The sequence below is a fragment of the Megalobrama amblycephala genome, linkage group LG9 (assembly GCF_018812025.1).
Source record: "Megalobrama amblycephala isolate DHTTF-2021 linkage group LG9, ASM1881202v1, whole genome shotgun sequence".
NCBI lineage: Eukaryota > Metazoa > Chordata > Actinopteri > Cypriniformes > Xenocyprididae > Megalobrama > Megalobrama amblycephala.
In genome coordinates this window covers 8,492,860-8,510,820 of record NC_063052.1, presented here as the reverse complement: position 1 = coordinate 8,510,820, position 17,961 = coordinate 8,492,860, and the positions used below count along the sequence as shown (strand labels likewise).

General features: G+C 36.5%; 1 protein-coding gene across 5 annotated transcripts in view; it reads left to right on the top strand.

The window, feature by feature from the left end:
- csmd2 (CUB and Sushi multiple domains 2) overlaps nucleotides 1-17,961 on the top strand; it is a 320,658-nt gene that overhangs the window by 251,018 nt on the left and 51,679 nt on the right. For all 5 annotated transcript variants that reach the window (XR_007186350.1, XM_048201499.1, XM_048201498.1 and 2 more), the window contains 9 exons: nucleotides 1,246-1,449; nucleotides 2,671-2,795; nucleotides 7,374-7,470; nucleotides 8,426-8,530; nucleotides 8,655-8,773; nucleotides 11,546-11,615; nucleotides 14,029-14,145; nucleotides 14,624-14,833; nucleotides 15,943-16,131. Coding sequence is in view for 4 of the 5 variants with exons in the window: in XM_048201499.1 (XP_048057456.1) it covers nucleotides 1,246-1,449; nucleotides 2,671-2,795; nucleotides 7,374-7,470; nucleotides 8,426-8,530; nucleotides 8,655-8,773; nucleotides 11,546-11,615; nucleotides 14,029-14,145; nucleotides 14,624-14,833; nucleotides 15,943-16,131 (1,236 nt within the window). In the remaining variant the exon portion in view is untranslated. The remainder of the gene's footprint in view (nucleotides 1-1,245; nucleotides 1,450-2,670; nucleotides 2,796-7,373; nucleotides 7,471-8,425; nucleotides 8,531-8,654; nucleotides 8,774-11,545; nucleotides 11,616-14,028; nucleotides 14,146-14,623; nucleotides 14,834-15,942; nucleotides 16,132-17,961) is intronic.

The following is a 17,961-nucleotide window of genomic DNA, read 5'->3' as shown; positions in this document are numbered from 1 at the left end:
CAAGATCTTGTATTGACAATGCAAGAGGTGAGCACTCTGAAAAGTCTCATCCAGCATATCCCAATAAAATTAAGGTCAGGACTCAGAGGTGCCAATTCATGCGTGATTGATTCTTCATGCTCCCTCCCAAACATTCTTTCACAATTTGAGCTTGATGAATCTTGACATTGTCATCCTGGAATATGGCCATGATACTTCTTCCTACATGGTTGTTTAAGAAATGAAAAGCTACACAGTCCATCTTTTAGGGTTAAAAGAACTGTTGCCAAACATTTAACATGCTAGAAACATAATAATCACTGTAATAATGTTCTATCCATAGACTCTTAAGTATTTGCCCATTAAAATCCCAGCAGCGACTTTATGTATGTATATATAAAATGTGTGTGTGTGTGCGCGTGTGTAGTTTATTCATTTTTAGTTGTAGGAATTTCAGTACTTAAACTAAATAAAGATTATAATTGTTGCATTGAAACTGAAATAATACATTTTTAATATTCTATTCTAATGTTCATTTTATGTCAATTACATAAATGTTTTTTTAATTGTTTTAGTTTTAGTTAACAGCACTGATTCAACATCCTGAAATTCTCAATCATGAATTGAAAAGGGAACCAAATATTACATTCTGAATTGTGCCCAAGCCTGCAATTAACTGCTCAAATGTTTTGTGTGGGATGTTCTAATCATAACTTATGGTTGTGTTATGCAGTCAGTTTTGACTGAGAGAGGCACTGTCGTCTGAATTAGGTGCTTAATTATTTAAACAATGCGCCCATGGTCTTTCTGTCTTTCTCAGACACACACTTACACACATTATATATACGATGCTGTAATGTGCTGTACCTCTTTGGCAGCCATGGGGCCTCCTGTTAAAATGTGCTTTAACAGCCCACATCTTTCTCTATAATAGATAGTGTGGTTTTTAGGAGCTAAAGCAGCATTATTGTGTCATCTTGCCTCCCCTGTGGTCTACAGTCATACGCCTGTTCATTTCCTGCTGTGTCTTTAATGGAAAAGTACAGCATCTTATAAAAGTATTAAAAGTACTGGTGTTCTGGGGCATCCCAACCAGCTGTATGCACTGTGGTTCAAACTTTAAAGTGCCAGTTTCACTAACAATCTGGTGCAAGACTGCATGTATAATACATTGCAAACCATTTCTCACTTGGCAGGTGCCACAACATCCTGAAGGTCCTTTTTTTGTACAAATTCTTCTAACAATATCGCATTTATTTGATTTAGCTGTCCCGAGGACCAGTGCGACTCAGTGCAGCTCAGTCCCAGAGCCCAGACATGGCAGACGCACGGGGAACAACTTTGCAGTGGGAGCCGTGGTGAGTTTCGAATGCAATGCAGGATACGTCCTGGAGGGGCCCAGTGCCATCGAGTGCCTGACTGTACCCAACGCTTTGGCCCAGTGGAATGGCAGCATGCCCAGCTGCATTGGTGAGAGCGATATCATACATTTCTAGAGATTTTTTGCAGACCTCACATCTCTCTCAACTTTCACTATCATCATTCTAACAAGAGCCACATGTTGATGACCAGGAGTCTTAAATTCAAATTACCTGGGGGCCACATTGGGATACATATGCAGATGTTTTTACAACCATGAATTTTAACTATATTCTGTTATTGGCACAGTTGAACAGTTTGATACATGTACTGACCTTTTTGGAATTACTTGTACTCATGCTTATTCCATTTAGTGCTTATTCCATTCTTATTCCACTTAGACTGTATTCCTTAGAGATTTCAGTCTTATTAGGACACCAGAAATAACTGGCTTTCATATGTCATATATTTCAAATGTCAGTATTTAAATAAATAATTTATTTTGTATTTTATTAATTTAAATAAATGTATTTATTATAATTTATTAATAAATTAATACAGTTCAAATACAAGGACTTTAATTGCAACAAATTCGCACATAATGTTCATAGAAATATATATATAAAAAAAGTATTTAGTCAGATGGGCAAAGTATTAAAAAATGACTATAAATTGATAAAAGAAAATCTAATAAAAATAGAAACGGTATCCGTCAACTGAAGCCACAGCTCCCCATTTGGTACTTCCAGAGTAAACATTTCCATTGAATATAATGGGAGCAATATAGATTTGTCAGTTTGTAAAAAAAAAAAGAATAATAATATTTGAATTTTTCACTTAGAGGATCTTGCTCAAGTTGCTTAAGTGTCGCATGTTTACTTGTGTCCCAACCTCCTCAGTGCATGTGCTTGGATGAGCACAGTTAGATTCACATCACAGCTCTGGTGGCTGTCCTGGTGGAGAAACTGAGCAAACAGACTCCTACTCCTGCTCCTCTTGAGAGAGAGCTGTCGCCAGCAAACTCTCCCTGTGCCTAACAAGCAACGGCACACAGCTGTGGGCCAGCAGTCATGGCCTCCGGCGTGTCACACATTCACAAATGCGCACACTTGGCAGATGTTGCCGCAGGTACACTCAGGTATCCACACTCATGTGCAGCTGTTTACCTGTGCGCTTCACTGCAGCTACCAGATGCTTGACCACAGGAGCTGCACGAGGAGGAAGGTGGTGTCCTGGAAGATTACAAAAACCCTTCGATACTGTAGGCGGTTTCACGTGTTTCGCCTTCTATACCTGCTCTTTCATCGTTTTCTCCTTTTGACTGTGCTGCAGTGCCATGTGGAGGGAATCTAACCCAACGGATAGGCACTATTCTGTCCCCCGGCTATCCCGAGCCCTACCTAAACAGCCTGAGCTGCGTATGGAAGATCACCGTGCCAGAAGGAATGGGAATCCAGGTATGCTTTTCTAGTAACAACATGTTATCTTTGTGCATGCCATGTTATCCCCTTTTATAAGGCCATTATGAACACAAAGCATCATCACATGTTTTTTGTCTGAGGCCATGTGCAAGCTGTAAAGTTTAAGTATAACAACCATTTTATACTCTAGCGTTCAAAAATTTGGGGTCAGTAAGATCTTTGAATGTTTTTGAAAGAAGTCTCTGTTTTGAGAGCACAGGGCTTGTGCGAGAAAATATGTGGTGAGAGACAGTATCAAAATATGCAACGAGTCAACACACTTATCTCTGTTTCTGTGGTTTTTCTAGCACTGCCTGAATTTTTCAGGGGTAAATTCAGTTGGATAATGCCGTTATCACTTCCAGTGCAGTGCGACACTTTTAAATGTGGTCACGGAAGAACGTTTAACAAGTCTGCAATGCTTCAGCTCTGTTACTTTTTTAACCGTATCAATTTTTCATTTCAGTGCAGACCATAAAAGTTTAGATTTTAAGGGAGAAGGCAGTAATAATCGTCAGAATTTGAACAGTATCTTTACAGCCATCATTTCCTCCAGTCATACTTCATAACTCTATTCAGCTTTACCTTCTTGGCCTCTCCGCAACCTGGTTGTAAAGAGCTTTTTGAGATTATTTGGCACCTACTTTAGGCGGCCGTCTTTCTAAGGACCAGATTATATATGTCTGGTCTAAAATGAATACCTGCAGTCTTTGCATTTGCTGTTCAAAAGAACAGCATTTATTTGAAATAGATCTGTTTTGTAACATTATAATATAAATATGTCTTTACTGTTACTTTTGATCAGTTTAAAAGTTTAATCTATCCTTGCTGAATAAAATGACTTTTTTGTGTGTGTGTGTGTGTGTGTGTGTGTGTGTGTGTGTGTGTGTGTGTGTGTGTGTGTGTGTGTGTGTGTGTGTGTGTGTGTGTGTGTGTGTGTCTTATTTTCCCTAAAGTTTTGAATGGTACAGTTTTTTGTTTGTTTTGGTTTTTGTTTCAATTTTTTATAATTTCTTGAGCACCAAATCAGCATACTATAATGATTTCTGAAGGATCATGTGACACTGAAGACAGAAGTGATGATGCTGAAAATTCAGCTTTGCCATCACAGGAATAAATTACAATTTAAAATCTATTAATGGAGCCTTGGTGAGGTACATATAGGGCCCTATAATACACCCGGCGCAATGCGACGCAAGGCGCAGCGCAAGTGTGTTGCTAGTTTGCGTCCGGCGCCGTTCGCGTTTTCCCGTTCAGCGCCACGTCCTTAAATTAGTAAATGCATTTGCGCCAGTTAGTGCGCCCATGGGCGTGCTGGTCTAAAAAAGAGGTGTGTTCAGGCGCATTGCTATTTTAAGGAGCTGAAAATAGACTGCGCCATAGATAAACTCAAACCTGGTCTAAAAACGAAAGTCAATGGCGCAATATTTTTTTGTTAGAGCGTGTTGGTAGAAACTGCGCCTCTGGGCACGCAGTGCGCGTTGACTTTGCTTATTATACACAGGGATGCGCATCACACAAACATGCCAAATATTAAAAACAAAAGGATTACAGTGTAAAAGAATATTATTGTGTAGGCTACATAAATATAAAAATGTAATGATGAATAGTCATTGCGTGTATTAGAATTAGGCTACCTATTTTCAATTCAGCCTATTACTACTTATAATGATGAACGAAATTGGCTAATTAATTGAACAATCGTGCCAATACACACACATATATATTAACTGACTTTAACTTCGCGCACGAGCAGATCGGTTTCTTCGCTTGAAAAGCGTTCAGCTTTTCCGCCAACAAATTCCGCCATGTAAATAGCAATCCGCCGTGGCGCGAGCGCATCTCGCTCTTAAAGGGAATGGGAGATGACACTCTGATTGGTTTATTGAACGTTACGCCCATTACTCATTAAGAGAATAGGTACAACCCATTTCAAAAATGCGCCCCGGCGCACGGACCATTTTTCCGTCGTTAAAATAGCAAAAGTGGAGTTGGACACGCCCTGAGTGCACCTGCGCCGTGCGCTTTACATTTTGCATTTAGATCGTTAAAATAGGGCCCATGCTGTTCATCATATACTATCGAAACATATGTATGTAGTATTGCACATACTGTACCTATAACAAACATAGGCAACAGTTTATTTTAGTGTCCTGTTACATGTAGTTACTATAGTAATTACAATAAATTGTGCATAATTGCATGCACTAACCCTAAACCACCCCTTAATCCTAACCCTAACCCTATAGTAAGTACATGTAGTTCATTATTATTACTCAGTACTTAAAGCTGCAGTCCCTAAGTCCCTAACAGCCATCTCTGTTTGAAACCTGCAATTGCGGTTATTTGCGGAATTATTATTTGCGTGGGTTGGGGCTTGGCACGGCACTACAGCACGGATTAATCTAATGTTTTGAGGAGAATGTGTGGCTGTCAGTCACTGCACCGGTGGATATTGTACTTCGCAATCACAGATTGTAGTCTTGAAAATATGACCCTGACCAAAATAAGAATTTTCACCGGAAAACGTCATCTGAACAAGTAACATGTCTGCCAATTTTGTTCTGACCACCTGAGAAAGAAAAAAGCATTACAATAAATTGCGCTGCCAATGGTGAATAATCTGATGATCGCTTAGCTCATATCAAATCAAACCATGTGAGTTATTATTATTGTTATACTTTGTTATCAAATTGCTAATGTTAACAACATCAGCGTTGCGTGACTACATGTATTTAGTGTGTATTAACGTCCGAAGTCTTTTGCTTTTGACTTCGGGTGAATCTCCAGTTGTCAATTATGATTGTCGTTTGAAACTTTCTGGATTACAATCCACCATCGAAATGACAAGTTTAATTATTCCAGCTGCTGTGAGGCTATAAATGATCCGTCACCTGCAGCATCCAGGACTCCTTCTTTATGTATACAGACGTAACGTAATGATGCAAAGGCAAACTCGTATTTCCCGCCGAAACCTACCTGTACCACTCATATTAAAAAACATTATTACAAGCTTACCGTTGTGAATCAGGCTAAGGTAAGGGGATAGTTTTGAACACTGGCTGGTTATGTACTTGGTCAAAAATTTATTTTTGGTCATTTTTAACCCAAAAAAGTTACGGACTGCAGCTTTAATTATGTGTAGTGTTACTATGTATAGTTACACCCCTAAAATAAAGTATAAACCCAAACATGATTAAAAGTCAGTCTTATGAGTAACAACATTTTAAATGCAGCTTTAAATGGTGAAAGTAGGCAAGATGAGTGGTGTCGATTGGATGCAAGTGATTGTTTTTTCTTCAAGTATCATCTGCATCTGCTTCTCCAGACTTGCCTCACCCTGTTGGATACAAATGTAATCAAATATAGCTCTGAATCATGGAAGGAGTTCAGGAGCGCTTACTTAATTGCCTTTAACCCAATTCATAAACTTCTCGCTATAGGAGAATTGGAACCATACAGAAATGATTACAGCATCCCTAAAAGTAAGAGAGACGTGATATAAATGGGCAGTGGTATGAAAGGAAAGAGGTTCAGATGAAGAGATTTAAGAGACATTCCTATACAACTTATTGTGCATATTATCTTCTACTCTGTTGTAAGGCTTGGCAATATGTATTGAATATTCGCATTTAAAATTTATGTAAACAGTAAATATTGCTGTTTATTACTATGCATTGCTAAATTGATGCACATAAATGAAAATGATTTTAAAATTCTTTGAGTTTTAGTGAACAGTGTGGAAAACATGCCTTGATTATTTCTAAACAAGATTTTTGCTGTAATTTACTTCTTTTTGATAATGAAGTGCTTGTCTACAGTGCTTGAAATGATGGCTCCTCTGATTGAAAAAGAAAAAAAATCACCATTTTATGCAATTTCAGATAAAATGCTTGCACATTGAATGTTGTCAAAAGTCTACAAATATGCTAAAAAGGAGCAAATATCATCACTGAACAATTTCGTTTCAGGTCTTTTACCTGTGTACACTACATTTATCTTTAGGTTTGGGAAATAAGTGTAGAAGATCTCTTAACTGATTCTTTAAGGTGGATTGATGGTGTGTTTTCATTTTGTGTCAGACAGAGCACTCATGAAGGCCTGGATATTGAACTAACCCCCTCCCTCATGAAATTTCCAATTCACTGAGTGAAGCAAGCACAAATAAATGTGCCATTTGACAGCAAGGCTATCAAATGTGACAATCTTCCAGCGATAGCCACAGTCATACCACTGTGACCAGCCAATTTCTAGACTTGTTTGAGGCTGGGGTGGAAAAATAAATGTCTACCAAAATATTTACAGGGCTGAGCATTGGAAAAACTGTGTGAATGGCTTATGCAACAAATGCAGAAGAATGCTTCTCATTTTTGAAGATGACATTTGAAATGTTATATATAACATCAAATTAAGATATCTTTATTTGGCATATTCTTGTAACTTTTCAAGACCAGAACTTTAAAGCATATCATGCCTGATAGCCAAGTGCCTGTAATATTTGTCAGCACAATCCACTGATACTCACAAAGAAGGAAGCCGCTGTATTATTTCATTTGTTCTGTTCCTTTCTCTCAGATCCAGGTGATTAGCTTTGTGACAGAGCAGAACTGGGACTCTCTCGAGGTGTTTGACGGAGGTGACAACACTGACACCATGCTAGGGAGCTTCTCAGGTGGGCTGTGTAATACTTCTCAGTTCATTACATAAACACACATTGTCACAGTAATCTTGTTGTTGTTGCTTTGAATGCTTGGAAGATTCCTCTGTGGATGCGTGGCTGAGAGAAATGCAGTTTTGTCTTTGTAAAGAAATGTAGTTTTGCAACAATTTTTAGACTCCAATATGAAGTATAGAAGAGTCACTGCATTTTTGAAATGGTTTATAGATCATAAAAGCGATTCTTTATTGTTGCTAGTGTGCATTTATGTTGCATTATGGGAAACAGAAGCTACTTGCAGAGTAGGGAAGGCTGAATTTTCCCTTTTATTGGCACAAAGACCAGGCACAAATGTTACAAGTGCCCTAGAGAGAGATAAATGAAAGATGCATCCTAAAATGAATAACGAAGTACAGAGTGAAGACAAATGAGTCAATCAGATCCACAAACACTGAGCCATATGACTAAAACAGTTGTATAAATTCCAGACAAATGAATGCATAACGATTCTCATCTGCGTTGGGCTTTTAGAAATGAATACTTGGAAGAAAAACAACAAAGAATATTTTTATGGTATTTCACTTGGCTTGTATGCAGTAGTTGAGAACACAGTGTAAATGTGAAGTTATAAAACTTGATATTCAGACAGTTGTTTTGGATTTCATCATAATGTTTTATTTAAAAAATGTTATTTAATTTATTTGCTTTTATATATTTTTGTCATGTCATTTTTATTAGTTATTTGATTTAATGCATTTTTATTTCAGTTTTTCTTTTCAAGCTTATCATGTCATTATTAGTAGTATTGTTATTCTTTTATTTCAGCTTTATTTCAATTAAAGAATACTATTTTAATATGTTTTGTGAAGTAGCATTGTGAAGTGTACATAAGCAACTATCAAAAAGATGTCAAGGACACACTGATTCAACTACATAATCACAATATGCTAATGGATTCTTTATTCTTCAGGTACAACAGTCCCAGCCCTCCTAAACAGCACCTCCAACCAGCTCTACCTGCACTTCTTCTCAGACATCAGCGTCTCTGCAGCCGGTTTCCGTCTGGAGTACAAGAGTAGGACATCTGTTGCGAGTCCTGTGCATCTGGACTACACACACATCTCTAAAAACTCAACTAGCTTTTGCATTCAGCTTAACGCCTCTCTTTATTTGTCCTATTGTCTTGTTTTCTATTACAGCTGTGTCTCTCACTAGCTGTCCTGAACCGGTTATACCCATGAATGGCTTCAAAGTGGGCGAGAGACTACAGATGAACAATGTGGTGTCCTTTCAGTGTGACCCTGGATATACTCTGCAGGTGAGAGTGAACTTGCCAAAAGTTGGACAAAACCGTGGACATAGTACAGCAGCAGTCGCTTCAGGACACAGATGTTACATTATCCATCAAATTGTATCCCAACATGGTTCCAAAATGTATTGTACAAAGTACCAAAAATATCCTTAAAACGCTCTCGGTAGCCAATAATTTCCTGCTCAAAATACTGTGGTCAGAGGAAACCATGATTAGTCTTGACTGAGAGCATGTTACTCAACCAGTCCATGTTGGCACCTACCAAATTTGTCTAGCTTTTACTAAAAGAAAACAATTTTCCAAAACACCAAAACAATTTTCTTTGGGGAAACCTATTTATTTTTCTATCCAGACTATTTACAATTATATACTGGTAGTAATGCCAAGGTTATGGGTTCAAAAGACCTTGCAGTCAATTTTTTTGGATAAGCTGGTTGGAGAAATGAGGGTGGCAGCAATTTAATAGATTTTCCAATGCCTGGCCCCCATGTTGATCAACTGCTATTTTGCAATTTCATTACCTGTTTGCTGCTCGGGACAGTGCGCAAACCAGAGCAAGTCGAGCATTCTCATTCAAATGCAGAATTGGCGACATTTACAAAGACTAAAAATGAAAGTGTTAAGGTGCAGATTCTGCAAGATGATGTTAATATACATTAATACACACTAAAAGCAGTCGGCGACGAATGCAAGATCTGTTTTCATTGCAAAAGATACGGTCGTTTTCCATCGTAGAAAGTTATTCTGGTCTGCCTCATCTAACGTTCGTGAAAGGATGTACGTTTTCCACAGACTGCAGTAGAGTTTTGGTAACGCTTTACAATAAGGTTCATTAGTTAACTACTTTAGTTAGCATGAACTAAGAATGAACAACTCTTCTTTAGCATTTATTAATCTTTGTGTACCCACTTTATATTAAGTGGCATTAACTACTATGTACTTACATTTAAATTAATCATTTGATACAATGCACTTATTGTGTACATACATGTTTTTACATTGTACTTATATTTTAAAAACACCTGCATGTAATTACATCTGTAATTAATTTCTGTAATTACATTTATAATTACACTGTTGACCCATCCCTTAACCCTTACCCCTACCCTTAAACCTACCCATACCACCAAAGCTGTCCCTAACCTTACCCATATCCCACCTCAATAGCTGCAAATGTGTTTTGCAATTCATTATGAACCCAATAAGTACATTGTACTTATTTTTTGATGTAAGTACATAGTAGTTAAGGCCACTTAATATAAAGTGGGACCATCTTTGTTATTGTTATTTTCAACATTTACGAATACATTATTAAAATCTTGTTAACATTAGTTTAGTGAACTAACATGAAAAAACAATGAACAGCTGGAGTTTTATTAACTAAATTAAGGAAAAGATTAATAAATACTGCAGCAAATGTATTGCTCATTTTTAGTTCATGTTATGTAATATAATGTTAACATGACACCTTACTGTAAAATGTTACTGGATTTTTTAAATGTGTTTAAAAGTAATTCTTGAAAGTGTAAAGATACAAATTATAGCAAATATTAAAATCTTGCCTTTATAGTGATGTGAAACCTCTGTCACTGTTATACTTAGATTTTACTTTTTATATCTGCAGCCTCTCGTCCAGACAGACACAGCAGGAGCTGAGCCAAAACAAACCTCCTCCTGAGAAAACAGCATTGGAAGATCTAATTGGAGGGACTTTTTTGAGATTAGTTCTCAAATTTAAACTTAGTTTTGTTATTTGACAACGTTTCACAAAGAAATATGCAGCATTTTGTCTTAGAAAGAATAAAATAATACTTTTTCATTTATAATTTGTCTTAAATTTCATTTTGTTAAAAAAAATCGTGAGAAAAACGTATCGTGAAACAAGTCTCGTGAATCGTATCGCATCGTGAGTTGAGTGAATCTTTACATCCCAAGTTGGTTCACTAAAAAAATCCCAAAACTCTGTCATTAATGACTCACCCTCATGGTGTTCCAAGACTTTCATTCATCTTCAAAAGACAAATGAAGATATTTTTAATGAAATCTGAGAGATTTCTGTCCCTCCACTTCAAAATTTGTCACTTCAAAAAGTTCATTGAGATCCATATGAATTGAGTGGTTCAGTCCAAATTTTCTGAAGAGACTCAATCGCTTTATATGATGATATATAGGCTTTTATCCAGACATTGATCAGCGAACATAAACAGAAGCTCAACCGAACCTGCTTGACACGCAAGAACAAACCTCGTGCGGAAGCTCAGACGTGCTGCGTAACACACGAGAATGAACCATTGGTTCTCTCACGCGTCAAACAAACATGCTTGAGCTTCCGTTTACCACAAAAGATGTGTACGTTGATAAATGTTTAAATGTAAATAAAAGCCTAAATTAAATCTTTTCAACATATAAAGTGAGTGTGTCTTTTCTAAAAATTTGATCTAAACCGCTCTTTTCATATGTATTACTTTTACAATCTCTTTATGAACTTTTTGAAGTGTCAAAAGTGGTAGTTGCATAGACTGTCAATGGAGGGACAGAAATCACTCAGATTTCATTAAAAAATGTCTTCATTTGTGTTCCAAAGATGAAAGAAATTCTTTGGTTTGGAACGAAATGATAGTGAGTAAAATCTGAGAAAAAAAAGAGAAGTGTGTGTCTGAGTTATGATGATCCAAACTGTGCACGTCAGAGTGTGGCCAGAGTGAATACTGAATGAATGAATGAAGGAAAGACTGAAAAACAAACAATATTTCTTATTTTTATTTTTTATCTTTGCAGGGAGTCTCCCATATCTCTTGCATGCCAGGGCCTGTGCGCCGCTGGAACTATCCGCCTCCTCTCTGCATCGGTAATAACTTCTGTCATCATTTATTCATTTATTTCTTTTCTAAATCCTGGCTTTTGCAGATTTATGAGCTCATATCTACCACAGAGTTCCAAATGGTACAGAACTACACGGGTACTTGTGTCCGTGGGTACAGCGTCCCCAAAAAGTACTCGGGCACTTAAGCCACATTTAAAAATGTATGAATTTCAATGCATTAGGTAGCAAATTATCAAATAAATGATGCTAGAGTGTTTCACAGAACTAACTTCACTTTTCAGAGCCATTTATGCAGTTAATGCTTTTATCCAGCTGGTCCCTAGCTCATTTTTAGTAAAAGTATGAGGTCAGTTCTCCTCAAGTTCACAAAGATGTCCTAGCAGTGTGTAGTTCATCGCATTAACTTTGAACATGATCCGATTGTGTTTGTGCCGTATTTCATTAAAAACTGCTGTTTGGTTGGTTAATTTATCTAATGCAGTGAAAAGAGCAAGGATAAAGAGTCTTCACGTGATCAAGATTATAGTGTCACATGTTTCTTGAAAAAAACCTAACGTCCTATTATATCGTTATTAGCTCTATCTCCTGCTGTGATTGCCTGAGCTCCTGAGATGATTCATTGCTTGGACGGTCATCAGCAGTTTCTTGATTCCTGCTGCTTTTTCAAAAGCTCAGAGCATATTTTGAACCCCTCCACTATAGACTCCATTCAGGATCTGAAGCTTTGTAGGGCTTCTCAGCACATCCGTAGAGTCTCTTTGAGTCCAAAGCCAGGGCTTTAATCAGAGTGATATTTGAATCAATCAGTAGTTTAGATTCAGAGCCTCGAGAGGAGGAGGGGATAGAGCATACGTTTTCACTGATATGAGAAGATTGAAGGCTACAGAGGTGCTCGAGTGGCCTTTGATGGCTTTGGGAAGTGAATTGCCCTTTTTAATAAATGAAAGACTTGTTTCCCCTATGATGTCAATAGAAAAGCTAATGTGTAACATTTCTTTATTCGGCACAAAGCTTTCAGGGTCACCGAACAAGGTAGATGGCATTGCTAAGCAACGTGAAACGTCAATCGAATTGTAGCCCACACAGGCTGTCATAGATGTCACATTGCGTTGCATGTTTACATGCTCTTTCACCATGGAGATTTTTTTTTTTTCCTTTTCATTTACAGTTTGAGTGAAAAGTGAAATTGAAAAAAAAAGCATCTTGTGATTTTACTGGAAGTTAGAAAATTATCTGAAATATGATTTTTTTTTTTTTGGTCACTTTAGATTTAGATTAATTCTCACTTTTAACTAACTATTAACTATGACTTTTGCCTCAATAAACTCATAATTACTGCTTATTAATAGTTAGGTAGTTGTTAAATTTAGGTATTGGATAGGATTAGGGATGTAGAAAATGGTCATGCAGAATAAGCCATTAATATGTGCTTTATAAGTACTAATAAACAGCCAATATCCTAGTAATATGCATGCTAATTAGGGATGTGCAACGATTAATCGCGATTAATCGTTTGCAAAATAAAAGTCTGTGTTTATGTAATATATGTGTGTGTTCTGTGTATAATAATTATGTATATATAAATACAGACACATACATGTATATATTTAAGAAAAATGTTAGATTTATATATAAAATATTTATATTTATATGTAATATAAAATATATATAAATATATATATTTATTTAAACATGCATATATTTCTTAAATTTATACATGTATGTGTGTGTGTTTATATATGCATAATTATTATACACAGAACACACACGTATATTACGTAAACACAGACTTCTATTTTGCAAACGATTAATCGCGATTAATCGTTGCACATCCCTAATGCTAATAAGCAACTAGTTAATAGTGAGAATTGGACCCTAAAGTGTCACCAATCTTTTATATATAAAGTTTTTGCAAATTTTCTTGCATCCATTAAAAACACAAATGACAAATTTACTTATTTTATGGCCTACAAATATATAATATTACAGAAATGATGAACATTTATTTTTTTAAAAGGTTAAAAATCAATGTCATGTATATCACTTAATGCATATCAAATAGATATTGTGTGTATATATTGTATATTATATACAGTATCTTAGATGTTCAGTGTGCTCTTAGACTTTTGGATCCCACTGTATATTTAGCAACTATAGAAGCCATGCTGGCTCTCCAAAAAAAGACAAGTTAATTTGCAGGTCAGTGACAGCAATTTTCACTTTCAGTCATATTTATATTCCCACCAATCAAAAGAAGTGGAAATAGCCTGTTGTTTGCCTCATATCATTTTCTAATAATAGACTGACAGCTGTCAGCTCTTTTTATCAGCCTTTAGAAGTACTTGAACCTTGAGCACATCAGGTTTGGTTTATATCGCAGTATGTGTTTTCGACAAATTAATGTTTCTAATACTGTCTTCACCATTTTTCCTTTCAGCTCAGTGTGGGGGAATCAGAGAGGAGATGGAAGGCACCATCCTCAGCCCTGGTTTCCCAGGAAACTACCCTAGCAACAGTGACTGCACCTGGAGGATTTACTTGCCAGTCGGTTATGGTGAGGACACAGCAGAATGAACAGATGCTATTTAGAAAGAGTTTTCTGGTAATGCCAGTGAGTTCTAGTTTAAAATGAATTGGCTAAAGCCGATGATACTTACCATGATATTTATCTGGTTTGTTATGAAATGTTATCAGAGACAGAATGAGGGGGAGGCAGAGCACTCATGGAAAAATGAATAGGAGAAATCTTGTCCCCAATATCGCAGTTACAGAAATCAAATTCAGATCTTTTCATTACAAGAACCAATATCATTTTAATTATTTCATTTTTAGCATTGAACATTAGCTGGACAAGCATGAAAAAATTAATTTTTAGTGTCTGATTTTATTGCTTATTTGAAAAAAGTTCAAAAGAAAAAAAGAAGCTGTTCTTGTATGCCTGTTGCCTTCATAACAATAGCTGTTAGCAAGATGACTGGGATGGCATGGAACTTTGACATTACTAAACACATCCTGTTTTATCATCCAAACAGGGGCTCATGTGCAGTTCTTGAACTTTTCCACTGAGGCCAACCACGATTTCCTGGAAATTAGGAATGGACCTTTTGACACCAGCACAGTGATTGGCAGATTCAGTGGACAGGACATACCACCATCTCTTCTAACCACCTCCCATGAGACCACTATATATTTCCATAGTGATCACTCTCAGAATAAGCCTGGTTTCAGATTTGATTATCAGGGTAAGGAAACTAAAAGTTGAAAAAGTTGACCATTTTACTCCACATTCTGTTGTTGTTAGCATTAGTGTTGCAGTTCTGCCTTTGCACATTAATTTTCTCCGGAACCTCAATTTGAATATCAGTTTCAATACCTTGCCAAAACAATCAGTCAAGATAACGAGTAAACTCGATAGTAACCCATTCTCTGTGAAGCTGTGCATAAAATCCATCAGGTATAAAATGCTGCTGATGCCAGAATCCAAAGTAGAATATGAGTCCAATGAGTGAATTTAAAATAGGGTCATAGAAATGGCCTGTTCTAAGATGGATCCACGGCTATCAGAATTTACACTGTAATGCAATGACAGTTTGCAGTGTTGAAATGATTCATGAGATACATAATTACCTGTACATTTGCATATAAATCAAGCATTATATCCGGCAGTATACCCTTTTGCAGAGCTTTGTTACAGAAGATGCTCTGATTCACATAATTCAATTTCTTTAGTCATGGTCATTCTGTCTGAAAGCTTCAGCGTATTTCCTTTTGTGTCTATGAGATTTGAAAAATAATTTGGCAAAACTTCTCATAATGGCACCAGACGCAGACAGAACTAATGAAAAGAAATGTGTATGATTTTTTATTTCAAAACTTCTCCTCAGAATGACTTTAAGACATAATTGTGGAAAATAGAAGGAAGGAAAACATCTTAACTCAGGGCTGAAATGTTGTGATGTAAGTGTTCACTGCCTGCAATGAACATTGATCACCTGTTTGCATTCCCATGAAGTTCAGACCTCCATAATTTAAATCTGAGAATAAGAAGGAAAAAAAAAAAATTACAGCATCTGTCATTGCCAAAGCTTTGATTGCACTTGCTTTGAATCAAATCCCAGTGCTTTGTTGGTGTACAGCAATCAGTTGATTCCATGCATGGTTTACATGTAAAACTTGGTTTAGACTGGTGCTGGGAGCTCAGAGCAATCGTTTTTTCGATGCAAATTCATTTCTTTGAGGTGTCACAACAGATGCACTTGTCATGGGCTCTGCTTTCTTCTAGCAGGTTCAAAAATGAATCAAACATTTTCTTCCCCCATGTTTTATGTAGCAATATGTCTGTCTTTTCCAGCCTATGAACTTCAGGAGTGTCCTGATCCTGAACCCTTTCACAATGGTGTGGTGGTTGGGGCTGGTTATAATGTGGGTCAGTCCATCTCTTTTGAGTGCTATCCTGGGTATCAGCTGATGGGACACTCCATTCTTACCTGTCAACATGGAACTACACGCAACTGGGATCATCCGTTTCCTCGTTGTGAAGGTACAACCCCCTCCATTTCCTCTCCCACATAAGTAAACATCTGATAGCCTATATGCATTGTTGTGAGGACAGTTTTTATTTAGCAAACAACCTGGTTTCATTTGTCAGATTTTATATATATATATATATATATATATATATATTTCATTCCAGTGTGTAACTTGATTATGATATTTGATATTATAATCAAATGAGATTCCTTGTTACATCTAAAATTAGTTGTTTATCACGTGTTTTAATGCATTATACTTCCTAAAGGTGTAATAGTGAATAGATAAGTATTAAAATGTATTATAACTGGTTACAATTATTCATGCCTTGCATTACACTGCATAATTAAAAATACTTTTATAATGTATTATACAGTATTATAATGCTATTAGAATGTATTATTAAAAGGCTTTAAGTAAAGTCTTCCCAAAGAGTTTTAAAGGGGTAGTTCACCCCAAAATGAAAATTCTGACATCATTTATTGACCATCACATCATTCTAAATGCAGCATGTTCACATTGCCTAGTTTCATACAATGCAGTTGAACAAATGACAAAATGTACTATAAAAATAGTTGAACTTAACTACTGGCAAATAGTGTATTCTGTATGCTTAATTACTAGCTTTGTTCTCCCCATCATCACTCCAGCTTTAAATGAGGGTCAAAGAGGGCAACTGCACATAAATGCAAATTCTTTACTATAAACCGTCCTTACAGACTCAATGGCTCCTTTCTAACATCTCCTCCAAGGGGATGATGGGAAAGGAATGGAGTTCATCCTTGACCCACATTCTCATGCTCATTTTTTCTGTTGATTCAGTGAGTTAATTATGCAGTGGGTCACGAGGTAGCGTATGCACTGGGGATGCTGAATGCTCGTGTGGGAATAAAGATGCTCCTGGGAGGTATTCAATGGGCTGACATAGCATTTGCAGCCTCGTCGCCTTGTTCAGGCACCGGTGCTTTGCCCAGCATCGCTGCACAGGTGAAGCCGCAAATAGAAATACACATTATTCATCCACACTCTGTTACAATAATCCACACAATGAAAAACTTAGCACCAACCTGGGCCTTGTTAAAACACTCTTTCAGCATGCGTAATTGAATTTGTAGTAATCAAGAGCTCTGGTGTGACAGAGTGAAAAGGGAAAAAATGAATATGATGCGCCGTACTCCCATGCTGTGTAATATGCAGACTGTCAAGAAGAAAGATGAAAAATGTGACTCTTTTGATCACAGAATGCATTTTTTTTTTTTTACTTTTTTTTTTTTAAATATATTTTAGATCATCTCTGCTTCTTGAAAGTCTCCTCCTGATCTTTGAGAAACATATTCTTCAGCTTTAGTGGCCACTTAACATTTGAATTACATTTTTGAAAGGTCTGTAATGTCACAGTTGAGAGTACCAGTAAGTAAGAATAAGAAATACTGATTTTAAGGAAAAAAAAAAAAAAAAAAAACGGCACCACCAAGGTTTTAAAAGGTACAGAGAAATTATACTGAAGTCAAAGCATGGGTGTCAAGATTTAAAATTATATATATATATATATACAGTACAGTCCAAAAGTTTGGAACCACTAAGATTTTTAATGTTTTTAAAAGAAGTTTCGTCTGCTCACCAAGGCTACATTTATTTCATTAAAAATACAGTCAAAAACAGTAATATTGTGAAATATTATTACAATTTAAAATAACTGTGTACTATTTAAATATATTTGACAAAGTAATTTATTCCTGTGATGCAAAGCTGAATTTTCAGCATCGTTACTCCAGTCTTCAGTGTCACATGATCCTTCAGAAATCATTCTAATATGCTGATTTGCTGCTCAATAAACATT